General features: G+C 56.2%; 5 protein-coding genes across 10 annotated transcripts; 2 read left to right on the top strand and 3 right to left on the bottom strand.

Annotated features, from left to right (window-relative positions):
* Positions 1-1,362: 1,362 nt before the first annotated feature.
* Positions 1,363-5,402, bottom strand: SLC25A28 (solute carrier family 25 member 28). Its single transcript, XM_058840936.1, has 4 exons — positions 5,037-5,402; positions 4,702-4,930; positions 3,856-3,912; positions 1,363-2,465 (listed from the first exon to the last, which is right to left on the bottom strand). Exons 1-4 carry the CDS (start codon positions 5,343-5,345, stop codon positions 1,948-1,950), a joined length of 1,113 nt encoding a protein of 370 aa, XP_058696919.1. The 5' UTR covers positions 5,346-5,402; the 3' UTR covers positions 1,363-1,947.
* Positions 5,403-5,947: 545 nt separating this feature from the next.
* Positions 5,948-11,037, top strand: ENTPD7 (ectonucleoside triphosphate diphosphohydrolase 7). Of its 2 annotated transcripts, none has more exons than XM_058840926.1 (12): positions 5,948-6,084; positions 6,155-6,322; positions 6,400-6,605; positions 6,684-6,834; positions 7,225-7,328; positions 7,402-7,458; positions 7,733-7,881; positions 7,958-8,124; positions 8,909-9,233; positions 9,330-9,415; positions 9,533-9,694; positions 9,847-11,037. In XM_058840926.1, the coding sequence occupies exons 1-12, from the start codon at positions 6,077-6,079 to the stop codon at positions 10,073-10,075; spliced, it is 1,812 nt and encodes a 603-aa protein (XP_058696909.1). In that variant the 5' UTR covers positions 5,948-6,076; the 3' UTR covers positions 10,076-11,037. The 2 variants fall into 2 exon arrangements, with proteins under 2 accessions (XP_058696909.1, XP_058696908.1); XM_058840925.1 differs by having other exon boundaries at positions 7,955-8,124.
* Positions 11,038-11,664: 627 nt separating this feature from the next.
* Positions 11,665-13,304, bottom strand: ATP6V0E2 (ATPase H+ transporting V0 subunit e2). The gene is made up of 4 exons (XM_058840941.1): positions 13,064-13,304; positions 12,937-12,984; positions 12,696-12,841; positions 11,665-12,449 (listed from the first exon to the last, which is right to left on the bottom strand). The coding sequence occupies exons 1-3, from the start codon at positions 13,261-13,263 to the stop codon at positions 12,748-12,750; spliced, it is 342 nt and encodes a 113-aa protein (XP_058696924.1). The 5' UTR covers positions 13,264-13,304; the 3' UTR covers positions 11,665-12,449; positions 12,696-12,747.
* On the bottom strand, positions 12,761-17,958 carry LOC131580134 (cytochrome c oxidase assembly protein COX15 homolog). Of its 2 annotated transcripts, XR_009277823.1 has the most exons (10): positions 17,735-17,958; positions 17,099-17,221; positions 16,681-16,867; positions 16,114-16,281; positions 15,457-15,538; positions 14,990-15,144; positions 14,001-14,114; positions 13,505-13,744; positions 12,937-12,984; positions 12,761-12,841 (listed from the first exon to the last, which is right to left on the bottom strand). XR_009277823.1 is itself a non-coding variant. In XM_058840935.1 (8 exons), the coding sequence occupies exons 1-8, from the start codon at positions 17,956-17,958 to the stop codon at positions 13,613-13,615; spliced, it is 1,185 nt and encodes a 394-aa protein (XP_058696918.1). In that variant the 3' UTR covers positions 13,467-13,612. The 2 variants fall into 2 exon arrangements, 1 of the variants encoding a protein (XP_058696918.1); XM_058840935.1 differs by lacking the exons at positions 12,761-12,841; positions 12,937-12,984 and having other exon boundaries at positions 13,467-13,744.
* Positions 17,959-18,000: 42 nt separating this feature from the next.
* CUTC (cutC copper transporter) lies at positions 18,001-22,856 on the top strand. Of its 4 annotated transcripts, XM_058840937.1 has the most exons (9): positions 18,011-18,093; positions 18,413-18,484; positions 18,555-18,614; positions 18,769-18,978; positions 20,187-20,222; positions 20,609-20,742; positions 21,337-21,364; positions 21,769-21,874; positions 22,427-22,856. In XM_058840937.1, the coding sequence occupies exons 1-9, from the start codon at positions 18,030-18,032 to the stop codon at positions 22,536-22,538; spliced, it is 822 nt and encodes a 273-aa protein (XP_058696920.1). In that variant the 5' UTR covers positions 18,011-18,029; the 3' UTR covers positions 22,539-22,856. The 4 variants fall into 4 exon arrangements, with proteins under 4 accessions (XP_058696923.1, XP_058696920.1, XP_058696921.1 ...); XM_058840940.1 differs by lacking the exon at positions 21,337-21,364 and having other exon boundaries at positions 18,001-18,093; positions 22,427-22,472; XM_058840938.1 differs by lacking the exon at positions 18,555-18,614 and having other exon boundaries at positions 18,016-18,093.
* Positions 22,857-25,052: the final 2,196 nt, after the last annotated feature.

Genomic DNA, 25,052 nt, shown 5'->3' with positions numbered 1-25,052 from the left:
CCAAATCTTGCAATACTCAGATTATTTCTTAAAGCCCCAGCTCCTGAAATAGTGGGAAAATTTCAATTTCATGACCTCCTGTGGCTTTTGTGTCTTTAAGAAGTTTCTCATCCTTCTGCTTGCGCAGAAAAAGCAGGGCTCAGGAGCTTGCAGCCTGTGCCAGGGAGCAGAGGATGGGCACAGCACACAACCAGGACCCGGCCTGCAGAGTGGTGGCTGTGACTGCTCTGTGCCAGGGACATCCAGACCTGCCAGGCAGCCATCAAAAATCCCACAAGTGGTCATTCAGCTTCCCTCACCCCTGTGAGGAACCAGGACAAGACAGATGTGTACAGGAAAGGGGGTGCAGGGCTGGGCTGGGGCTTGGGCAGGGTGTCAAGCACCCAGCCCTGCAGTGCAGGGGTCCCTGCCCTCCGCCATGCTGGAGCCCAAACCACTGAGGGTGGCACATCCCTCTCGCTCACCCAGCAGCTCTTCCAGCCAAAGCAAAACCCCTCTGTCCTCACCACAGCCCACTCCAGCAGGATGTGCAGGCCAGGCCAGCAGATCCTCTGGAGCAGCTCCAATCCGACCCAGATACCCACGGGCAGCACATACCACAGCTGTGAATGCATTTCCTCCAGGGAATTATTCTGGGCATGCCTCCGTGGGACACATGCCACACCTGAAGGCACTGGGAGAGTCAGGCATCACCCACGAGCACCTTGTTCAAGAAACCCAGAGATCTGCTCTGGGTAGGTCAGCACAATGTGGCACTACTTCAGTGCTCAGCTCACACCTCCATAGTTGGGTGGGACCCTAAAATAAATTGGTATCAAGACAACTAACATGTTCCAAAAAAAAGTTATTCTATTACTTACCACTGGGCTGGAAAAGATATTAGCACTTTGAGATGCTCATCAAGCATCAAACTAATCTAATTATTCAGGGGCAAAAATCTGCTAAGCTCCAAATCTCCTAGATGAGGTGAAAAAAGCCTTCCAGCCTCACTCAGCACCAAATTCCTGTGCTGTTCCTGACACACAACCCCTCCCAACAACACCTGCATTTGGAGCAGTCTGGAAGCATCCAGAGGATCCCCAGTCAGACTAAGGCCTGCCAAGGAACATAAACCTCAGCCTCTCCTGCGGGGTCACAGCTCCCACCAGCAGCAGGCAATGGACCATGAGCCAAAGGGGACAGAGGCACCCTCATCCCTGCATGCTGCCAGGGTGACTGTGCCAGACAGGCCCACTTCTCCCACCACCGCCCCCGACACTGCTCTTCCCTCTCTGCTCTGCACCATCGAAAGAGCTCAGCACCAGCCAGAAAGGCACACTGCTGGGACCTGGGCCATGCTGGAGTAAGAATGGGACATGAGGATAGAGCAGAACTGTTTTTATTGGAGGTGTCAAGAGCAGGAACAAGAACAAACCTACAGGCTCCCTCCTCAAGTGCCATCCTCCCCTTGCCCAAAACCACCACCAGCACGGGGCAGTCAGCATCACGTGTGCGTGCTACGAGACAACGGCCAAGACTTACACTTTGCTTCAGCCAAACGCCAGACAAAGCCCCCAGCATCCTGCTGTCACCCCCTCCTTGGCAACTGCGAGCTCAGCTTGGCCCAGCCGGGGGCAGGCCAGGACATTCACCTTCCCCTCTGAGCAGGGGTGAGTTTTGCGTGAGATGTTGTGGTTAAAGGAAGTCAGGAGCACTGCTCCACCAAAGTGCCAGGGGATGTGACCTGGGCTGAGGCTCCCAGCGGGACATCTCGGAGGATCCCAGGAGAGAGAAAGCTGTGCAGCCTGAGCAGAGCTGCAACAGCCACAGGAAAAAAATGGCATCGCTAAACCCCAAAGGGCTTCGCTGCCCCCTCTCTTCAACACAAACCAAACCAAAAGGGAGAGGGGACACAAGACAAACCAGGAGGGGATGTGAGGCAGGTCTAGAACGGCATTTGGCTCGGGATCACTTCCCAGCCCGGCGCTCCTCCTGGCGCTTGGTAAGGATGTATTTGAAGAACTCGTACACGGACCAGGCAATCGCCGTTGAGGGCATCTGAAAAATGACTCTGGCCTGGACCCCTCTGAAGTAGGCGGTCACACCGCCCACCTGGTACACCGTCCTGAAGGCATTAGCCATGCCTGTGATGTGTCCACTGATGTTGGAGCTCAAGGCCAGGGACTCCTGGGTGTTGAGCAGCGTTTTGCAAACGTCCAAAGGCGTAGTGGCGGCAGCAGCAACAGCCCCCGCGCAGGCTCCAGAGACCACGTGGGAGCCTGGGTTGTACTGTCTGTGGGGGTTGAGCTGCTCTTGCAAGAACTCGTAGGTCATGAAGTGAATGGCTTGGAAGGGGATGTTCATGGTGAGCTGGGTGGTGTAGCTGCGGTAGAAAGCTCCGGCCCCTTCGTTGCGCCACACAGCCCGTACACAGTCCATCACACGCTGGTAAGGTGAGTTGTACATCTGCATCCTCTGCTTCACCACTTGGGACAGACAGCAGCAGCCAGGACCCAGGCACGGAGGGGAAGAGGAGAGAGAAGGGTAAACACAAAGCCAGGCTTCCTCCAACTGCTTGGAGTTTGGTCACACTGGCCTAAGAGCTGAAGAGAGACAACTCGAACCACCAATGCCCCTGTGTCTCCAGACAGGACACCAGCCACTTAAATCTGCTGAGGCATCACTGTCACACAGACATCACCACTATGAAGCCACTCACATGCCACAGCCCCACAGAATATCCTGATATCCCACTGCTTACAGTCAGCTCACCCTTGCTCCCAAGCAACTGATGTTTCCCCATCCAGTGCTGCAGAGCTATCACTCAGTCAGAAGAACTCCCCCTGGCATCCAGTCTCTTATTTCCCAGACAGCTCTCGATCTGGGTAAGACTGTCCCCTCCCCTGTCACCCCCACTGCAGCCCAGAATAACCACAGCTCATTGCAGAGCCCATTATCCAGGAACTGTTAGCAGCCACTGCCAAAATGCAGCCACTCTGGGGCAAGATTCAGATACCAAACCCCCCTTACACATCCAAGAGTGGGACAGGCGAGTCCAGAGCACATCCTGCCACTGTTCTACATCCCCCAATCTCAATGTGACCATAAGGAGCTAAAAATGATGCAATGCTGAACTTCCACTGTCATCATAAGAGAAGCTCCAGGGAAGGATTGACAACGGTCTGGCAGCTGCCTGCTCCTTGGGGTCCCTGCCATGCATGCAGTGGGAAGGCAGGATCTGTGCCCAGATCAGTTGGAACCTGCACTATCCCAAGCCCTGCAGTTTTAAGAGGGAAATATACCTTTGTGACTGGCCTTTCCTCATTTCTTCTCCTCCCACCACTTTCATGGACTTAGTAAAATTACTAACTCCCTATACCTTTTTCGTATATACCAGGATCATCAAAATCGGCATCTTCCAGACATTTCATAAGATTTCTTTTCTCTTAACTTCTCTAGAATGTTTTTGTACCCCACTCTTCTAGTTTTCCTCTTGAAGACAGGCCCACAACTGTAAAACCTCTTCCCTAGATCTCAATACAGCAATGCCCAATTCCCACACACTTTGAATGACTTTGGCAGTGCCAATCACATCTCTCTTGCCTTCTCCCCTGCTCCAGGTAACAGTCCCCAGCAAAACTCCTGGATGAAAGGTCCATGCCCTCCCAGCCCCTCCTAAACCGTGGTTTGCTGTGCTCCTGGGTTACTCTTTTTGACCCACCCTGTCCATAACAAGCAGCCACCAGGGTCCCTAACTGGAGCCATGGGCCACCAAAGAGCCCCAGCAGTCAGGCAAGTAACAAGAGCACACTTTGTGCCACGAGGCTCAGGCAGACCCCGATTCTCCCCTCCCCGGCAGGCCAGGAGCATCGTTACCTTCAGCAGGGTTCATGGCTGCATCGTGGAGCAACGTTGCTACACACCCGGCTGCACCTGCAAAACAAGAACTGCCACATGTGAGGGAGGGAAAGGTGAGGGACCCTGGGACTCCACCACAGCCCCAAAGTCCCTGGCCAAGGCACAGGAGGCCCCTGAAAAAGGTGAGATCTGAAGGCAGCCTCCATTTCCCTTCCAAAAGGCAAGCTGGTCCTCAGGAGTTCCCACCCAGCGTGAGATCGAGAAAGAGAGGGAGAAGATTGTGACAGGCTGCCAAGTCCCATGGGGAGACCAGGACTCATTTGTGCCCACTCCTTGTGGGAATAGGCCAATGCCACCAGCTGGCAGGGAGGCCTAAGGATGGTGAGTGTCCCCGTGTCTCACAGGGAAGCCCGCTGGCACTCTGCTGCATGCCTGCCAAGGGTGGAACGTGCTCTCCCTCAGCCCCATGCTCCCCCTACTGTGGCAGGTCCTTGAGACGAGCAATGGGCACCATGGCGAGACGGGCTCCGAAACCATGTGGCGCTCCTGGGGCGAGCTCTGGCACTGCCAAACCCACGGGGCCACGGCCAGTCCCAGCTTGTCTGTCTGCAGGCAGCTCCTGTCCACCAGCATCCTTCCGAGCCAGGGCCACTAACCTGCTTCAGGCCAGATACCTGGCAGCAGCTCTGGCAGGCGCGGAGCGGTGCTTCCCGTGCCCGGCACCGTGCGGCTGGCTCACGGCTGGAGAGAGCACAGGGCTTTAGGACATCCACGGCACCCCGACCCCGCGGCGGGACCGGGCCTCCCTACCGCCAAACCTGCCGCTCCCACCCCGCTCCCACCCGGGCGTGGCGGGGCCGGTACCGTTGGCCACATGGCTATTGCCCCCCGCGTGGATAACGTCGCTCAGCGTCTTTTTTAACTTTTCGTAGCAGGCAAAGTAGAGGGCGTGCGCCGGCCCGGCGCCGGTGGCGGTGATGTTCAGGCCCCGCATGGGCCGCCAGACGCCCTCGGTGCGGGCGATGCGCCACAAGGCCTCCAGCACGTTCCGGTAGCGAGCGGCGGGCTCCGGCTGCAGGCTCTGCATCCGCGTCTGCAAAACAGGGCGGGCCCGGCCGTACGGCTCGTCAGACCGTGCCCGGGGCTCCCGGTGTGACGCCCCGTCGCCTCCCTCCCCGCGCCCGCCGCGCCGCCGGCACCTTGACGCAGTCGATGGGGTACATCACGCAGTGCTCCATGACGCCCGCCACGGCGCCCGCCAACATGTGCGTGGACACGGCGGCGCCCTGGGGCAGCGCCTCGTAGTCGGGGGCGGGCGGGGAGCGCGGCTCGGGGCCCCCCGGGCCGGCACCGGGACCGGGACCCGGCGCCACCTCTGTCTCCGCGCCGCCCCGCCGCGCCCGGCCCGCGCCGCCGCCGCCCATCAGCAGCAGCAGGACACGGCCCGACTCCGCGCCGCCCCGCGCGCCGGGGCCCGCGCCCGACCCCGCTCCCGCCCCCAGCTCCATCGCGCCGCCGCCGCCGCCGCCCCGGCCCGCGCCCGCCGCGCCCCGCGCCACCCCGCCTCTCCTCGGCGCCTATTGGCCGCCGCTGCCCGGCACCCGCCCTCGCAGCGCGCCCATTGGCTCGGCGGGCCGCGCGCCTCCCACGCACACCGCGCTCATTGGCCGCCGCCGCCGAGGCTCGGGCGCCGCCACTGGCCGGTCGCTCCCTCCGGCGCGTTCGGGCGCGCTGCTCGTTGGCTGCCGGGACTGCCCGCCCTGCCGGCCCGTGCAGCTCATTGGGTGTCTCAACTTCGCGTCCCGCCCTCTCGCGCAGCGCATTGGCGGGCGCGTTCGCGACCTTTGGCCCTCTGGCCCCGCCTCACCGCGGAGCCGAAGAGTCACCATTGGCCGGCGAGCCCGCCACTCCGGACGGGGGCGCGTGCTGTGTATTTGGGAGCCCGCGATTGGCTGGAGCCTCCGCGTGACACCTCCCGGCGAAGGTCGGACGCGGGAGCAAGGGCGAAGCCGGGCACCGCCCCCGCCCGCTCGAGGAGGGGCTCGTCCCGCCCAGTACGATTGGTCGGGGGGCAGCATGGGCGTGGCTTCAGCAGGGCGGGCGGAGCCGATTGGTCGCCGTGGCGCGGGGGGCGGGGCTCCGCCCGGCGGGGCGCGGCGGCAGCGGCCGGTGACGTGTCCGCCGGTGCCGGCGGCGGTGCCGGTAGCGGCGATGCGTGGGCGGGCGGCGGCGGGCGCACATGGCCAGGTGAGCGGGGCCGGGCCGAGGGATTGGTGCCGGCGCGGTGCCGGTGTTGAACTGTGGTCTCTATCCTCAGGATCGGCGTTTCCTGCCTGTCGTGGCGCTCGGTGGGACCGTGCCCGGGGCCGCGGCAGCGCCCTGCTGCGCTGGGGCTCGCTCTCCTCTTGGGGCTGCTGCTGCTGCTGGCGGCCGCCGTGCCCCGCCGCTGGGCCGCGCCGCCCCGCGCCTCCCGGCGGGACGAGAGGTGAGCGGGGACCGGGTGCCGGGGCGCGGGGTGACCGCGGGCCGCCGGCGCTGAGCCGCCGTGCCGCCGTGCCGCAGGTACCTGGCGCGGGCGGAGGAGCTGACGGCCACAGACACCGAGGACTCGTCCCTTAATTACGGGGTGGTGGTGGACTGCGGGAGCAGCGGCTCCCGGGTGTTCGTCTACTTCTGGCCCCCGCACAACGGGAACCCCCACGACCTGCTGGACATCAAGCAGATGAGGGACCGGAGCAGCCGCCCCGTCGTCAAGAAAATTAAACCCGGTGCGTGCTGCCCCTCTCCGGCCCCGAGCCCCCCGCGCACGGCCGGGGCGGGCTGGCTCACAGCGCCTTCCTCGCCAGGCATCTCCGTGACCGCGGCAGCCCCCGAGCAGGCGACCGCCTACCTGCGGCCTCTGCTGCGGTTCGCGGCAGCGCACGTCCCGCCGAGGAAGCACAAGGAGACGCCGCTCTATATCCTGTGCACGGCCGGTATGCGGCTGCTGCCCGAGCGGTGAGTTCGCGGCCCTCGTCAGGCGAGCCAGCGATGCGCTGGCCTCCCTCAGCCCCGAGGAAAGGCAAGACAGCTGCCTGCTCTTGGACCTTGCGGGAGAATCGAGAGTACTGTGGGGGGGAATTGAAAAGGGAAGGGGCGTGTTGTAGGGACAAGTGGCAGGGCATGCAGAAGGAGAGTTTGAGCATGCTGGGAGAGAGCTGGGTGGAGATGCTTTTGACTGAGAGTCTCAAACAAATAGATCTCTTTTTCCATCTCCAAAACATGCTGGCTGCAGCAGCAGAACTTGTGGGTTCAACAGGGGCTGTAGTGCAATGTGATTCCTGGTCTCTTTGCCAGCATTGCTGGTGAAGATCCCCCAGCATCTGTCCCTCTCCTGCACCCTTGCAGGCAGCAAGCTGCAATCCTGGATGACTTGGTGACAAATGTGCCCCTGGAGTTTGATTTCCTCTTCTCCTCATCACACGCTGAAGTGATCTCAGGGAAGCAGGAAGGTAGGAGCTGCCACAAAGCACTGCCTGTTCCTCTGTAGCATATTGTTGTAATAACCTTTTCTGTCTTGTGCAGGTGTCTATGCGTGGATTGGCATCAACTTTGTCCTGGGACGGTTTGATCACGAGGATGGTGAGTCTGGCTGCTTGTAAAGTACCTGGGAGGGTCTAAGCAGAGCTGTGTTGGACTTTGTACCAGTGCTGTAGCTAAGATCAATCTCTGGAGCAGGCAGCAATGCCTGACCCCTGTCCTATGTGTGGAACTTACCCAGACCTGGGAGGTGGTCCTTGCAGGTGGCCCTTAGGGGCCCTACAGTGGCCCATGAGGCAGCTGTGGGGTGATGGTGGAAGGGAGAAGATGCTGTCCCAGGCCCTGCCTCTTGCTGACATGCTGCTGTGGGTTGCAGAGGAGGACGCAGTGGTCATGGTAGAGCTGGGGGACCAGGGGAAGTCCCTGGTTCGGAAACGAACAGTTGGGATCCTAGACATGGGAGGCGCCTCCCTGCAGATTGCCTATGAAGTGCCCGACTCTGGAGCCATCTCCTCCCCACAGCAGGTGCGTGTCTGGTCCCTGAGAGCAGCTCCTGCCTTCCCTGGATTGCTGCTGATCTTGGACCTATCTGTGTCAGCAGGAGGAGGCTGCTAAGAGCTTGCTGGCAGAATTCAACCTGGGCTGTGATGTGCAGCACGCTGGCCACATGTACCGTGTCTACGTCAACACTTTCCTGGGCTTTGGGGGCAATTTTGCCCGGCAGCGCTATGAGGAACATGTTCTGAACCAAACCTATGCGCACAACCGGTATTGCTACCTCACCTAGTGGTGCCCCTGCTAGAGCATTGTGAAATGCGGTGCTGGTTCCTTCACGCTGTGCTCTCCCCCTTGGATTTACCTCAAATGCCGCCTGTGGTGATAACAGCTCTCATGGCCACGCTGGCAGCACCTCTGTGGCAGCAGCAGGTGCCTGAGCTGGCACAGAGTGCTTGGCTGCAGCTGTTCTCCAAGCCTGGCAGGTCCTGGCAGGCGTTATCAGTGCCACAGCTCCCTGCCTTCCTCCTTTCTCCTTGTAACAGGCTACAGGGAGGCCCTTCCTAGTGGCTTTTGGCTTTTCCTGCTCTGACTTCCCCTCCTCCAGCACTGATTCACTCAGCACATCTTTCCATTACATCCCCACCTCGAGCTCTCCTGTCTCCTGTCTCTCCTTTCCTTCCAAGAGCACTACATGAAGCTGTCGCCAGAGGTGGAGAGGCTTGGTGCCCAGGTACTCCTGTGCCGGGAGCAACCCCTGCCTCCAGATCCCCAGGGGCTGTGCAGAAGCACAGATCCCCATGAGCTGGGTGGGGTGGGCTGTGCCTTGTTGCACCCTACAGGTGCTCAGAGCATGTAGCTGCAGGCTAACGTGACAGATTTGGTGAGTTCAGCCTTAGCAGGAGGTGGCAGGGCAAGCACCAGCTCTGCAGGGTACGAGAGGACACAGCCTGGTCTGGTGCAGAGGGTATCTGGATGTGGGGCAGGGCTAGATTAGGCTTTTGGGAGGTATAGGACCCCCTGTGCAATTGTCATTTTTTCCTGGACTGTTTTCCAGCCTGCACAGCCAGCAGACAGGGCTGAGCCCCAAGATGCCCTTCTTGGACCCGTGCCTGCCTGTAGGGTTGGAGGACACGGTGGTGAGGGGTGGCCAAACCCTGTACATGAGGGGACGAGGGGACTGGCAGGCCTGTGCAAAGCTGCTGCAGCCCCTCCTGGCGGGGTCCAATGGCAGCCATGCCTCCCTGGTGGAGACCTACAAAGCACCCATCGACTTCAGCAACAGTGAATTTTATGGCTTCTCAGAGTTTTTCTACTGCACGGAGGACGTGCTGCGCCTGGGGGGCCAATACAGTGCCCCCACCTTCACCTCTGCTGCCCAGGTGGGTGCTGCCCCAGGCCCGGGGAGCTGGGCTGTTCCTGGGGCTGGGAGTGACGGCAGTTTCTCTGCTCTGAACCCCAACTTCTCCTTTCCCCAGGAGTACTGCAGCCAGCGATGGGAGGTGCTGACCCAGCGTTTCCGCGGTGGCCTCTACTCAGCACATGCTGACCAGCACCGGCTGAAGTAAATGGACTTGCTGGGAGGTCCCATGGCTGGACCTCCTGGGGGGCCTTTTGCTGGGGTAAGGGACTGGTGCAGATGTTAGTGTCTGGCTGATGCTCCTGTATGCTGTGTCTGCAGGTATCAGTGCTTCAAATCAGCCTGGATGTACCAAGTCCTTCATGAAGGCTTCCAGTTCCCACTGGACTACCCCAGCCTGCGCACAGCCCAGCTGGTGTATGACCGGGAGGTGCAGTGGACACTGGGAGCCATCCTCTACAAGACGCGATTTCTGCCACTCAGGTACCACGGCTTGTTGGTGGTGTCACACAAGGAAGGGTGGTTGGGGAGGAGCAGGAATAACTGCACTGGGTGAGGGCTCTGCACAGACCATGGCAGGACCCTGGCAGTACCCCACTGCATCTCGTGGCCAGTCCTGACACTCCTTTCCATAGGGATCTCCGTCAGGAGAGCATCCGGCAAGCACACGCCTCCTGGCTGCGCCTCTCTTTTGTCTACAACCACTATCTCTTTTTTGCCTGCATCCTGGTCGTGGCGCTGGCCATCGTCCTCTACCTCCTGCGGCTGCGCCGTATCCACCGCCGGCAGCTGCGCTCAGCCCAGCACACCCTGCTCTGGCTGGACAAGGTGGTGGTGCCACTGGGCCAGGGAAGCGTGCCGTGATGCCAGTGGTACCCAGCAGCCAGTTGCACCAGCAGAACTAGGAGTGGCTGTCAGCCTGGGCTCTGAGAGCTTGGACTCTCTTAAAGACCATCTCAATGTGTGCAGTCCATCATCTCTGCATCAGAACCAGTCTGCGGGCTGAGGCAGCCATGGACACGAGAGCTTTCCTCTCCACCTTGCCCCAGTCCTAATCTTTGTGTTCCTTGGCCTCTGGCCTTTGCCTCACTACATGGTGTAGAGCAAAGTCCTCTGCTACCAGCAGGCTCAAGGCTGCAGCCCTGGCAGATCCCTCAGATAACAGGGCACTATCACCAAGGCAGCCAACCCAGGGCTCTGGCCTGGAAGCACTGAGCCGCTCCATGACTCAGCCACCACTTTGCAGAGCAACCTGAAGAGGTGCTGTGGTTCACCACCTGGGGTTGACTTCTGCAGGCCCTGACAAGCCTGGGGCTGGGAGAACGGCAGGCACCAGCTAAGTTACTGCAGGAACAAGATAAATCACAAGTTCCACCAGGCTGCTCTGCCAGCCTTGCCCCTCTCGGGAATATTCCTGAAGGGGTGTCCTACTCTTTGCTATGTCTTCCCTCCGAGGACAATCCTACAGCCCTACCCAATATTCCAGATTGAGCCCTGAGGGCTCACTGATTGATTCTTGAGTCACCACTCAAATGGGCTGTCTTTCATACATTCCCTCCTGGGCACAGCTGCCCTGTGGTGTTTCAGGCACCAGTGTCAGGAGCTGTGGTTCTTTCCTCCATGAGTGCAGGCTGGGCCTGTCCCTGAGAGAGCCACCTCAGTCCTGCCCAGCTCACAGCCCCAGGACAGATCAGGGCTGCAGCTGTGCACACAGGCACAAACCTCTGGGGCTGGAGCCCCACTGAAGATCCGATGAAGTTTGTCACTTTTATTGAACTCAGCTGTTCCCATTCCGGTAGCAATAAACAAACCCTTTGAGCCATCCAGCACTGGTCTCATTTCCTAGCGAGCAGCTCCCAGCAGCCATGGCTCCTGGCTGGTGGCTGCACAGCTCTGCTGCTGCTGCTTTGTGCTGCCACAGTGGGACAGTGGAGATCCTTTCCTGCCAGTATTCTTTGTTTCTAGCAGGACTGAGCTGGTAGCAGCAAGGGGAGCTCTGATCCAAACCAAATTGTTTGGATCTTGGAGACAGCATCCTTTGCTGCCCTCTTTCTAAGAGGAAAAAGCCTGCCCACTCAAGAGTCCCTCCAAGATGTTGGTCTCTGCTTTTTACCTTATTCCCCGAGTCTTAGCTGCCCAGCAAAGAGGCCTCTGAGCTGCTCCAGTGCCATGGAAATGGTCCCAGCACAGCTGCAAGAGGTTGGGCAAGTACCCAGTTCTCTCTCTAGCACACACAGTTCCCTCCCTGTGACCCTGGTCCCACAGCATGAGCGCACAGGTGGCATCAAGGATAAAACTTTCCATGCAACAGCGTGCTGCTGACCTGCTCAACAGCTGAGGATCCCAGCCTTGTTCACATGGTGTGAGAACAGTGCTGGGGAAAGGAGTCTGAATAAGGCCAAGACTGTTGCTTAGCCTCAAAGCAGCAAGTGACTCAGCCTCCAGCATAACTTACTAGAAAAAGGATTTATTTCCACAACACAAGTTAAACGCCACTGACAAATAAATAAATACAGATAAATTATCCGATAAATAAGGGGAAACCTGAAACACAGTGCCCTGCTTGGCTCTTCTCAGAACCTGGACCCATCTTGTGGTGGAGATACCTAAACACTACTGCAGCTGCCTCACTGCTCAGGTGGGAGACAGCCCTCTTCTCATTCCCTCCAGCAGACCCCAACACCTCCCTTATCACACCCAAGGGAGTCTGTGTGCTCCTCTAGGGTCAGCCCTCCCTTCTCCCACCCACAGCCAGAATCTGCCTTAGCAGGGAGCACCCCCACCACAGGGGACTGACCAGACCACAGAGGATGCAATGGCTCCTGCGTTCTCATGCAGACAGGCAGCCAGTGGATGTAATGACCACGGACAGGGCAACTAGTTGGGCAGCTTGGGCTACAAGCAGGGGTTTCACATGGGGGCTAGGGCTGAACACACCAAGAGGGTAGGACAAGCACTGCTGGGACAGGATCTGCTGGCACCACACACAGATCCCTCACAGGATGGTGCTCAGTCACTGCAGCACTGGCCGCCTGAGGGATCTCTCCCTGGCAGCGTGGCTGCTTCTAGTGCTGGATTAGTAGGCCCTTGTCCACGGGTGCCATGCTTGGGGGCCCAGCCATCCATTGGTCCAGGCTGCAGTGCTCCAGGTGTGCTTGGGCAGCGGGTCCAGCCTCTGTCCCAGCACCTCTGGGGGCTGTCTGGTACAGAAGGATAGAGGCTGGAACAGCTACAAGAGCTGGGGGAGTGAGAAAAGAAGAGAAGTTAGCACCAAAACACATTCATGAGGGAGCTCCCACAAATTTGAGAACTACAGTGCTTGATTTGCTCAGGCCCAGTGCAGAGTCAGCAGCCCCACACCGGGACCACCTCACCACAGCCACAACGCACAGAAACCAAAGTATTTCCCCCAGCCCAGCAAGGGCTGAGCTGCAGCTCCCTCCTGAGCCATCTCCAGATAGGCAAGCAGACTCTGCCCACTTACGGTGATGGATTTGATGGGGGTCACTGTTGAGGCGCCAGCTCCCAGGAAGCGCTCACTCCCAGAGGAAGCGCACGTACCAAATGGTCTCGTTCTTCAGCTGCGGCCCGAACAGGGGGTTGGCCTGGGCCAGGATGGCGATGAGCCAGCTGCGAAGGGACACAACCGTCCGTCAGCCCCCCTGGCAGGACCAGAGCGCTGGGAGCGGCTGCTGCCCCGGGGGTGATGGGCCCGCGGTACTTACAAGAGGTAGCAGCACACGGCGGTGGTGACCAGCATCGTGATGATCACCCTGCGGAGACACCGGCGTTAGCACAGGAAGGCCCAGCTCCGGACCCCCCGACCGCGGTACCCCCCGAGCCCCCACTCACCCGCGGTTCGGCCCCTTGGGCACGAACCAGGGGGCGGCGATGCCCACGAGGCCCCAGAAGGCGGAGAAGAGGACGAGCGGCAGCGCGAAGCTGTGCGCCGTCATGGCCGCTCCGCACCGGACAGCGCCCCGCCCACTGCCGCGCCACGCCGCCAATCCGCGGCCGGAGCGCGCCGCGCTGGCGCCACCGTCCCCTCCCATTGGCGGAGACGCTCGGCTCGGCCCGGATCGGCTCGGCCCGGATCGGCTCGGCCCGGATCGGCTCGGCCCGGATCGGCTCGGCCCGGATCGGCTCGGCCCGGATCGGCTCGGCCCGGATCGGCTCGGCCCGGATCGGCTCGGCCCGGCTCCCGCGTCCCTCCGCGCGTCGCTCCGCGCAGGAGCAGCCAGCCAGACACAACCGCTTCATAAAATTCCTTTATGTTACAAAGTTCGCACTCACACCCGCCGCCGCCTCCCGCGCCAGCCCGGCTGGGCGCACATCCCCCTGCGCACCCGGTGCTCGGGGTCCGGCCGTGCGGCTCCCCGGGAGGGTTCTCCCGCAGGGGCGTTACTTGGGAACTCTCCGGAGCTCGCTCATGAGCCACAGTGCCATGCTGAGCAGGGCCAGGGAGCCCGACTGGTGTGTAGCAGCCAGAGGTGTAGGGACATAAAGCAGCAAGGTACTGATGCCCAGGCCCACCTGCCAAGAAGGGAGAAGAGGTAAGAGCAGTTGTGGATGCACCACTGATACCATTCCCAGCACAAAGTGTGGTGTTAGAAAGGCTCGTGGCCACACCATAAGCCACCCCAAGTTCAGAGTGTGCATAGAGTATGGTAAGGTGTGGGGTCTAGGCAGCTGCACCTCTCAGCTCCGGACTTGCAGGTAGCACAGATCCAAGTGGGGTCAGCTCTGGTGAATGTGCTACAAAGGAGTAGGAAAAAAATAAGGGCAGTACCTGCATGCAAGCTACAGCCAGTAAGGAAGTCACAGCCATCCTGGTCCTTCGAGGGAGTGGGATCTTCCTCGAGAAGAGGTACAGTGCCGTGACAGCTGTGACAGAGGCAATTCCCTACAGAAGGTAAGGGAAACAACCACCCTTCAATGAAAGTTCAAGGGAAATGGGTGTAGTGGTCTTTGGCTGTGTCTTCCAAGCATTAAAAGGAATTGTGTGAGTGATATTTAACTAAAGAAATATATTAATGGCCATGACCAAATCCTAGAGCTCCCACACCATCACGTTAATAACCCTGAAATTTAAGTGAAGTTATGGAGACTTTTATTTTGCTCCAAATGAACACTTTACTTTTCAACAGCTTTTCCTCATTTATTCAAGTCATTAGACATTGTGTCTGCCCTCTCCCCAGCTGTCATCTAGAAAACTGATCTCATTTCCAACACTCATCTATAGTTCACCAGCATAATCTTTTTGTGCAGGGCACCCCAGGTGATCCAGCTTAATCTTTCTTTTTTTAGTCTTAGCCACAGCTTAGTTCACAGCAGTGCTGCCAGTGGTATTTAATATCCGGATTGCTCTAACTAGCTGAGATATATTCACAGGGCACTACTGTGCAAAACAAGTTCAGAAATGCTGGAGGAAGCATTCAATATCAGGATTTCCAAGTTTTATTTCACACAGCTTTCCCAGACATTTCAATAGCAAGGGCTACCCCACACTGTAGCTCACGTTATGGAAAAGGAGACTCAGAGAAACAAAGTGTGTTACTTGCGCAGGAGGAAGACCTCCTTAAGGAGGAAGGCCACACTGAAAATAAATAACAATGCTAAACTTCCTCTTCCTGCAGAAGCAAACTGGTAAGATGCTCTCAGGCCCTTTGGACACTCTAGAAATCACTCAAGCTGACAGAACCATAGCCCAAAGAAGACAGCTTGGCTGCAGGAGGCAACCAAGAAGCAACCCAGACATATCAGGAAGACAGCACTTACCAAGATCCTGTGATCAAACTGTACAGTTGTAGGATTCTCAAAAATATTTCTCAGTACGGGGGAGAAGGCAAGGAGATCATCTGGGATCCAGCGCTCCCCCATTTTGGGGAAGGAATTGTACACAAGGCCAGCATCCAGCCCTGCCACAAAGGCACCTGCAATTCCAGAGCAGAAAGAGACAACCAGAGTAGACAGGTTGCACAGCTCTCATTCAAGAGCTCAGCTTGATCCTGAATTTCTTTTAGCAACATATAAAGAGATCACATAGCACAGGCCGCTGGAAAGTGCATCTCCACCTGTCCAGGAAAGACTAATGAGGAGGTTCTTGACTCCAAGATCCCTGATAGCAGTAGTTTTCCCAGAGAATGGATAGGGTTGGTCAGAGTCCCCACCAGACCAGAAGAAAAAAAACAAGCCAGCAGAGAGGAATGAGTCACAAATTGGACAGCAGAAAGTAAGAGCTTTACCTGAAAGAGCAGTAAGAAAAATGAGAGCTGTAGTGCCATGAGCATATTGTTTCAAGCGAAGGAGCTGTTTGGTTTCTGGCAACTGTAAAATAAAATTAAAAAAAAAAAAAAAAAAAAAGTAAGAATAAGGATAAAAATAAGAATAGTAAGGCATTTCTAGTGCTGTTTGCAGCAGCTAAGAAAAGCCTTCACTATATACAAAGGCAAAAGCGTTGGCCTGTGTTTTACAAGGGGATTTTACAGATTGCCACACAGCAGCCACACTTCAGTGGTCCCTTAAAACCACAGCTAATCAAGTCCAGCTCTGTGCAGAATCTGAAGTGGCACCTGGACAGTTACTGGCACAAACCATTTAGCCCAGTCAGGCACACCCCTGGCTGAGCTCCCACAAATTCTGAAACTGATCACTTTTGACCTGAACAGCACTAGCCAAAGCAAGTGTCCCATCACCCAGGAAGTTTACAGAATGGGTATTTTGTAACACTGTAAGTAACTGTTTTGTAATACTGTAAGTATTAGATCAGAGTCAGGAACAGAGACTGTGAGAGAAGCACCACCAGCCTTCACATCCTTCCCTTACCTTCACATCACACCCCAGCCCTCTGAACTGACACTGCCCTGGGCTTTCAAATCCTGACACACTGGATACTGACATACCTTGTGTTGTGGAAGCAGCAAAGACAGACCTGTCCACAGGCTGGCAGAGTACAGGACCAGCGCAGAGCCCAGGTGTGCTGCCAGACGGTACTGACTGACCCGAGGGATGTCGTAGGAGTCTGGCTTCTCTTCCAGCCCACTCTTCACCATGTACCATCCCAGCAGCCCCTAACAAAACAGGAGAGGGCTCAGGGCCAGACAGGACAGCAGCAGCTACTAAAATGGGATAAACATTAGGGGCAAAGCAACTCGTTTCCTCTACTTTCAACTAGCTACTAGCACTGACACACTGTCATGGTGTCACTGACACCAAGCTACGCTGGATCAGAAGATATCAAACTGACAAAAGGTAGGATTAGATATTGAGCAAAAATTCTGTGCTGTAAGGGTGGTGGGCACTGGAACAGGTTTCCCAGAGAAGTTGTGGATGTCAGGTTGGATGGAGCTCTAAGCAGACTAGTCTAATGAAAGGTATCCCTGGTTGGGAGGTTAAAACTAGATGACGTTTAAGGTCATTCTGTGATACTCAGATGCTGTCACTAATCCCTGTGGCTGCAGAGCTCTCACCTGGAAGCAGACCAGCCCACAGAGTGCGAGGACACAGCCCTTGAGGGGCCGGCTGAGCCAGCCCCGGTGCCAGAAGTAGGCAGCAGGCAGGATGTAGGCCAGGCCCACAACGCGGCCCCACATGCGGTGTGAGTACTCCATGTACCAAATGAACTTGAACTCTGGCAGTGTCATGTCGTGGTTCAGGCTGTTAAGGGACAATAAAACAACTGTTTCACAGCGCTGCACTGAACTTTGCACAACATGGAATTGCCTTCCTCAGAGAAAGGCAGGGAACAGAGGAGCCACCACCAGGCAGGCTTTATGTGCCTTCCCTCAGACATCAGAAAACATTTTCCTCCTTACATTAGTTTTATGCGTGGCTCAGTTTCAGGACTGATGCTCTCAGCCCACCCTCCTCCCAGTTTTGCACACTCACATTTTAAATTCTGGGAACTGCTGGTACTTCTGGAACTCGGCTTCCCACTCCTGCTGCGTTCGGGGGGGTTTCATCTCCTTCACCAGGTGCCAGTCGACCATAGAAAGGCCTGATTCTGTCAGCCTGGGAGCAGAGATACGAACAGGCACAATGCCCTGACAGTAAGCAAATCTACCGAACTGAAGTGAGAGCTGCTGGCTGCACAGCCCGGGAGATGGGACTTGGATGATCCTTGTGGGACCCTTCCAAGTCAGGATATTCTGTGGTTCTATGGTAAGTCTTAAAACCCTTGTTCAGACAATCTTTAACAACTAGACAACTAGAAACATGATGGAGATCAGAGTCTGTGAATGACCAGACCTAAAATGACGATAAATGTGTAAGAGTTGCCCCCCAGTGGCATCCACAGACCATGAACGGTCTCCCTGGTACTCGCAGCCCCATCCCACCATGTCCCCTCGCAGCCAAGAAGGGCAGACACGAGAGGAGCTCTCACAGGCTCTCTCGGGGTGGCTTTGGGTGTGGGGACAGCCGCAGGGGGACACCGGCGGCGCGGAGCGCAGGGCAGACACGGACGGCTGCCTCCAGGGACCCGCTGTGCGCCCCTCCCGGCAGGGCTGGGGATGCCGCGCTCACCTGGTGACGCCGCCCAGCACCACGGCACCGGCCACGGCACCGCTGCAAACCAGGAGCCATCGCCCCACGGCGGGCGGCGGCGCGGCGGGCTGGGGCGCCTGTTGGAGCAGGCGGCACGGGAGGCAGAGCCGCGGGGGGAGGCGGCCGTGTGCCGGCGGTGGCGGTGGCGGTGCGGGCCCGCCCCAAAGCAGCCGCCGGGCCCCGCCGCGCGCCGCTCGCAGCATCCCGAGCCACCCCGGAAGTGTCGCCGCCGGAAGCGCAGGACGAGCACTTCCGGACCCGCCCGGGCGTCGCCATGACGATCGCGCGGCGCGTGACCGGCAGCGCAGAGCAGCGACCCCCGCGCGCCGCCAGCACAGGTGATGAGGGCGCGTGCGGGACGGGGGCGGGGCCCGCGCGCCGGCGGGGGCGGGGCCGAGGCGCTCGGGGGGCGGGGCTTGCGCGCGCCGCGCGCCGGCGTGGGCGCGCCCGGCTCGCGTCCCGCACCTCCGCCCGCCCGCGCGCCCGCCCTCGCGCCGACGGGCGGCGCGGGCCCGGGCCGCGAGGGGGCGGGCCCGGAAGCGCGAGCGGGGGGGCGGGGCCTGAGGCGGAAGCGGGGCGGGCCCGCGGCGGGGCCGGTGCGGCCCGGGCGGGCGCCATGGGGTGGCCCGGGGTGATCGTGCCGCTCCCGTCCCGCAGGCATGGACGATGGGTTCCTCATGGAGGTGTGCGTGGACTCGGTGGAGTCCGCCGTCAACGCGGAGCGCGGAGGTAAGGCTCGGGGGCCTCGCGGGAGGGGGCGACAGCGCGGCGGGGCCGGTTCTGACGCGCCTCTCCGCAGGTGCCGGGCGCATCGAGCTGTGCGCGGGCCTCGTGGAAGGAGGGACCACCCCGAGCATGGGTGAGCCGCGCCCCTTCTGGGCCGCCTTCCCTGTCGGTCTCCCTTCGCTCCCCTGTGTCCCGCTCGGCTCCCTCCCCGCGCCCGGTCCCGTCCCGCCCGCCGCGGGGCCGGAGCTGCCGCGGCGGGTGCTGAGCCGGCCCTGTCCCGCCGGCAGGGCTGCTGCAGGTGGTGAAGCAGTGCGTGCGGGTCCCGGTGTTCGTCATGATCCGGCCCCGCGGCGGGGATTTCCTGTACTCGGACCGCGAGGTGGAGGTGATGAAAGCCGACATCCGCCTGGCCAAGCTGCACGGTGCTGACGGGCTGGTGTTCGGGGCCCTCACCGAGGACGGGCGCATCGACACGGAGCTCTGCACGGCGCTGCTGGGTGAGGGTGCCTCCAGGCAGAGCTCTGTGCTGTGCCGGGGTTGTAGTGCTGCTCCGGCTGATGCCGCACAGCTGTACAGAGGGCTTTGGTCTGCACATCCGGTCTGCGGTCTTGTCATCTCTTTACGCATTTTAAGGTTTCATTTCCTGCCATACCTGTGAGACAGTAAGTAGTTTAGAAACTTTGTGGACAGAAGACCACAGTACCCAAGCCATTCACACAGAGTTTGAGGCCACCTGGGGCATAATAGCAAAGTAAGAAGACCTAGGTGAGCTGTCTGGAGGCATTCAGCTGCTGAATTCTCTCCCTCGTTTCCTTTGTTCTTTTCCTTATGCCCTTGATACAGGTATTTAGGGTATGTATCTCCTGGACTTTGGCCCTGTGTGTAGCTGGCAGTTCATCTTAATTTTTCTCTCTTAAAACACACAGGGAGAAAAGATTACAAGGGAGAGGTGTGAACATGTGGAAAGCTACTGAAGCTGTAGTGGGAGATTATTAGTCCAAACCACAAACATGGGGAAGCAAATTCTCTTTCTTTCTGCATATTTATTGGGAGCTACAGCCAAAGCTAAAGAGGGCTGGGCCTTTCCCTGGTGATGTGGTGCTGAGGTTCTCCTATGAAGATGAATGTGCTGTAAGGAGCGCAGCAAAAGAAAAGGGTCTTGCCAGGACTTGGCTCTACTAGGCCAACGTGTGCTCTGCTGTTTCCAGGGCAGGGAGCAGGTGGATATCTTTTTGTAGAAATAAATAAGCTTTTCTCAGTAAATGGAGCTCCTCTGGTGAAGTTTGCTGTGGTCTGAGAGCAGAAATTGTAGGTAGTGAAAGAAATCACAAAAATCAGCTCTCTTGCTTCCAAAGACCAATGGTCCTGTCCTTTCCCCAGGTAGATGGTACAACTTCCCTACTTCCTTCCTACAGAGAAAGTCATCTGTGGTGGGAATGAGGGTTCTGCATTTTCCAGATGAGATGGGGAATTTTAGTGTTACCCATTAAAACAAAGGTTTATTGCCTTCTCAAAGGGCAGAAGATCTCTTCCCCATGAAAAAACCTGGATAAACAGCATTGTTCCCAGCAAGAATGGGGACTCTTCTGAGCTCCCCAGGAATGGCTTGAGAAGCCTTTGCCCTCTGCTATGTCGTGTATGTTTCTGGTTCTAGCATGAGAGACTCTGTGCCAGCCCTGACTGACCATATGTCTTCTTTTTGCAGCCGTGTGCCGTCCCCTGCCAGTCACATTTCACCGCGGTGAGTTTCCAGGGACAGTGGCCCTGGGCAGGGTCCAGTCTGTGTCCCACTGCTGGGGGAAGGTGGGCTGGAATGGAGCTGAGCTTGAACTTCTTTGGCTGTTCTTTGGAGAGTGAAAGCTCTGCAGGCTGTGCTATTCCCCACAAGGGAAAAGGTCCAGGGGGCTCAGATGTAGGAGCTGTCTCGTTGCCCTGTGAGAGAGGAGGTGTCTGAGGAGCTGCGTACGGTGGCCCTGGAACTGCTGCAAGGGGAGTGTTACAGTCAGGAGCAGTGAATCCAGGGTGTGAGCAGGACCCTTCCTATCACTGCCTTCAGGGGAGCTGGCTGAGGGACAGGCTTTGAGCACAATGAACTGCGATTTCTGAGCTGTTGTTCTGGTCCCTCAGCCTTTGACATGGTGCATGACCCTCTGGTGGCACTGGAGACCCTGATTTCCCTGGGGTTTGAGCGGGTGTTGACGAGTGGCTGTGACAGCTCAGCACTGGAAGGATTGTCATTGATTAAGAGGCTTGCAGAGCAGGTGAGTGTTTGCTGTGCTCCCCTGGGTTACTGTGGCTGCTCCCTGGCACTGCAGGCAGGCAGCTGCTTTATGGTGTCCTTCATTTCTGGAAGGGACTTCTGCCAAGGAGTGCTTGCCTTCCCTTTCTTACAACAGATTTAATCTGTTTTCCCAAGTCCATGTAGGCTGAGCCCTGAGGTCTCCCACAGCAAAAACTGGTTGGGTTCTTGCTTGCAGATTCAGGGGGGGTGGTGGGAGTTGGTTTCAACAGCTGGTGTGATGAGCCCACGCAAACAGCAGAGTGAGGTGCCTGCTAAGTTTCTCACACTTCCTTTTAGGAAAGTGCAACAGGTACCTGAGAGGTAGCAAGGTGGGATGGAGAGGTAGGAGGGAATACTGACAGGCTGTCCAAGCTGTAACTGAAAGTTTTTTCCATTTTTCATTTTAAAACATGAGCAGTACAAAAAAGATGGGTGAAGCACACAAATTGTAAAACATTGCAACATCCATGAGCTTATGGAAAGTGCTGCATGTGCGGTTTCTTTGCTGCCTCACAAATGCATGTGTGGATGTAGTCCTTGATAATAACATTGACGTGTGTTACTCTTTTTTCAGGCAAAGGGCAGAATTGTGGTAGTGCCAGGTAATGCTTTTTTGTCATCTGTACCAGGTTCTGCAATCCCTAGCCTTTCCTTGCCAGCCTCTTGCCCTGGAATCCACTCTCTGATCTGGCTTTCTGAGCCAGCTGCCTGGGAGGAGCAGCAGCTCCTGTCCCGGTGTGAGTAAAAGACCATGCTGCCTGTTGGGGACAGCAGAGCCCTGCAGCTATTGCTCCCTGGATTTGGGGACAGCTCTAGATCTGCAGGAGAACATAAGCCAAGGCTTCTCATATCCCTTTTCATGTTCCTGGGTCTCTGTTGTTCCAAGGGATGTTTTTTCCCTTCAGTTTATATGGCTCCTGTCCCTTAGTGGTGAGGTCCCCGGGTGATGTCAGGTCTGGAATAGTGTTTTCTGCTCGGTGTGTGACATCGGGCTTGTTCCCACCAGGAGGTGGCATCACGGAGCGCAACCTGCAGAGGATTCTGGAAGGCTCCACTGCTTCTGAGTTTCACTGCTCTGCTCGCTCAGCTCGGGACTCAGGGATGAAGTTCAGGTAACTGATTATTTGTGTTTATTTTTTAGCAGAACTCTATGAGAGGCTATATGAATGTGAGCATGAGTTTGTAGAACTGACAGAAATTTCAAACAGCTTCCTGAGTGCTAGTTGTGCTTTTACGTTTGGGATCATGGTGCCTGACGTTGTATTCTGCAGTGTATGAATCCAGCAGTGCTCCTCACGTGGACATGAGTTCCATGCAGAAGCAGAGCCTTGAGGCATTTCTCTTGCTACTGCTGCATTAAGAGTTTTGAGGGCACTTGGGAAGGCAGGTTGTGGTGTGGTTGCCTTAGACTTTTAACATAAGCATGTAAGATTTGGGAAGCCAGTGGGATGTGCTTCTGAGAAATGAGTCAAGAATGGATTGTATTTGCCCATAGGTCTACACTCCTTTGGATTATTCTTTCTATTACTGTCCCATCTTTGGTTTGGGTGGCACCATCTTTGGCCAATGCTGAAACTACAGGAAATATGGGAGTATTTTTCTTGGTGGATCTTACTCATGTGTATCACCAGCAGATCACCACTAATCACTGGTTTTCCTGACAGAAATCCCAACGTTGCCATGGGAGCATCCTTCTCTGCCCCCGAGTACTCCATCAAGGTGGCAGATGTGGCCAAAGTGAGGACCCTGAACGCAATTGCCAAGAACATTCTGTAGTGGATGGCACCGTGCTGGGACAAGAATGCTGAGAGCCCAGGGTCTGCCCTGGCACACGGACAGATGGGTACTGCTTCCGTCCTCAGGCTGCAGAGGATGTGCACTAGGTGATGAAGCCTGACACCTCTTCCCTTGGCTTCCCCTGAAGTCCCTGGCCTGGAAACTTATGTTGGCCATTTAAAATAAAAGGACTCATTCCCAGATGTTGCAGCAACAGCTGTTTGGCAATATTTGGGAGGAAGGGAGGTGAGCAGGTAGGGGGACTGAATTGTGTAGCACTGCATGTGATTGTCAAATAAACACTGCAGCTGCCCCCCTCTTGCTGTGCTTTTCTAGAATTTATTTATGTTTTCGGGTCAGACAGTGACCCATGTTGCATAGCCTGAGTTAATCAGGACCCTGCTGTGCCAGAAAATATAACCACACACACAATACCAGGGTGAGGAACATCATAGCCACAGCTGGGAAACAAGGCCAGTGGGATAGGTGGGTATTGGCAGTGCAGCAGCTGTAAGTAGTGAGAAGCAGCTGAGTGATTAGGTGAGGGAGCTGTGAGACATCCTGGGCTGTAGGTCCTCAGTGCTCGAGACAGGGGTGGTGTATGATGAGGTTTCTTGGGAGGACAAGCTGCTTTTCCTAAGGGAGTTTCCAGGTCCTTGTCCCAACATAAAGCATAAACTGCTCGTTTTCCAGACAGTGCTTGGGGAATGTGTCTGTTGGGTCATTGCTGCCTAGTCAGGATTGAAGCCTCAGACTCATTTCAGTTACTCTGTAAAATACCCAGTGAAAGATTTTAATTTTCATTAGAAGAGTAGAAACCTTAGAGGTAAAGCACCTCTCTCCTTGCTGCCTGTTCTTCTGTGAAAGATCACAAAGCTGAAGATAATCCCTCTCAGCTGAGATAGTGGACTTCAGGAAGCAAATGCAGGGTACAGATTTCTCTTCCCAATGTCTTGGCAATAGCTTACAGCCTGTGAGGATGTATGGAAAAAATGTGATACTTTACAAGGTGGCAGCACCTTTGTCACCTTAAATAGAATTGTGTTATTGAAAACCTGCCATCAAGACTACATATTTTCATTTTAAAGAGTACATCCATCTTTTCACAATTTTCACATTCAATTTTGTCCCAGAGGTGTTGGTGTCTCCCAAAACACCTTGGGAACTTAAGTTCTTAACAGAGGCGCTGGGAAGGAATGACTGCATAGTCATATAATCACATAATTTGTGGTTATGGTTAATAGAGTTTGGAATACCCACTTTAAGAGTTCATGACCTGTGTTAATTTCAGGAGTCATGGCCATGATTATGATACTGATAGCTCAATTTAGATGAATATTCTGCTGACCCAGCTGCCTCAAAAACATGGAGTAAGAGCATGACAAGGCAAAAAAGCAAACTGTTCAGAGCAGTGAGTGCTGGAGGAATTTGGTCGAGAACCAGTCAGAGACCTCTGGACCAGACCCTGTGTGAGACAGGCACGAATCAATGCCTAGTTTTGAAAAGTTATGCTGTACAATAGATGGATAAAGACGGGGGAGCACAGGGAAACTGTGATACTGCTGGCCAAAGGTGCTACTACTTTCATTATCTTGGTCTCAGTGAACATTTTCTGGGTATTTTAGTGGAGGAAGATTTATGGAAGGAGCTGAAGGACAGTAAAGCTTTGTGGGTTTTTAGGAGGGTGTGAGGGTAGAGAAAGTGGGTTATGCTTGCTTTGAATATCAAAGAGAGCTGAACCCTGTGCTTAAGGCTTCAACTCTGAATGAGAGACCAAAGACAGGATGAGGATGAGCTGCGACTTGTACTAAAAATGGAGACCAGCAATGGGACAGGGCATTATGTAGGAAGGTGTCATAAGTAAGTGGCCCCCTTGGCAGCAGTGCTCCAAGTGGTTTTGAGTGAGGCCAGAGAACACCTGTGCCAGTGTAGAAAGAAGAATCACATCAGCAGTCCAGATGGAGAAGGGCTGAGTAACTGCTCCATTCACTTCTTACTCATTGCATTGGTTTACTGCTCTCATGAGCAGTGTATTGGTTCTGGACCTGGCACTAGGAATAGTTTTGTTTACAAAAACACGTGAATTTAATCAGAAAAAACTGCTAATAATTAACCACTGAGTTGGACATTGAGCCTTTCTTTGCTATTGATGCTTCCTGAGCAATTACTCATTGTGTCACCCTTGACTTCTGAGTTATCTTGTAACTCCATGTACAATGAGACAGCACAATCATTGCAGTCACCCTACTGTCCCCTTTTATCTACCTTTTTATCCCCTTTTTGTTCTTCAAGACCACAAGTGATAAAGCAAATCCAGTTCCAGCCTTAGCAGCACCATCCCCACATGTTCCTATCACCCCTAGGCCTTTCTAAGCAACAAGGATTCCGTGGCAATCACTCTCCTCAGGAATCATCCTCTTTCTGTCTCAGATGTTGGGGGTTATTTTAGAATGAAGATTCAAAGTCTCTTTGGGGTTTTGCAGTCAACCAACTGCCATAACACAGAGACAACAT

Source organism: Poecile atricapillus, chromosome 6, assembly GCF_030490865.1.
Source record: "Poecile atricapillus isolate bPoeAtr1 chromosome 6, bPoeAtr1.hap1, whole genome shotgun sequence".
NCBI classification, from domain to species: Eukaryota; Metazoa; Chordata; class Aves; order Passeriformes; family Paridae; genus Poecile; species Poecile atricapillus.
The sequence above is the reverse complement of the archived record's forward strand: the minus strand, read 5'-3'. Positions and strand labels throughout refer to the sequence as shown.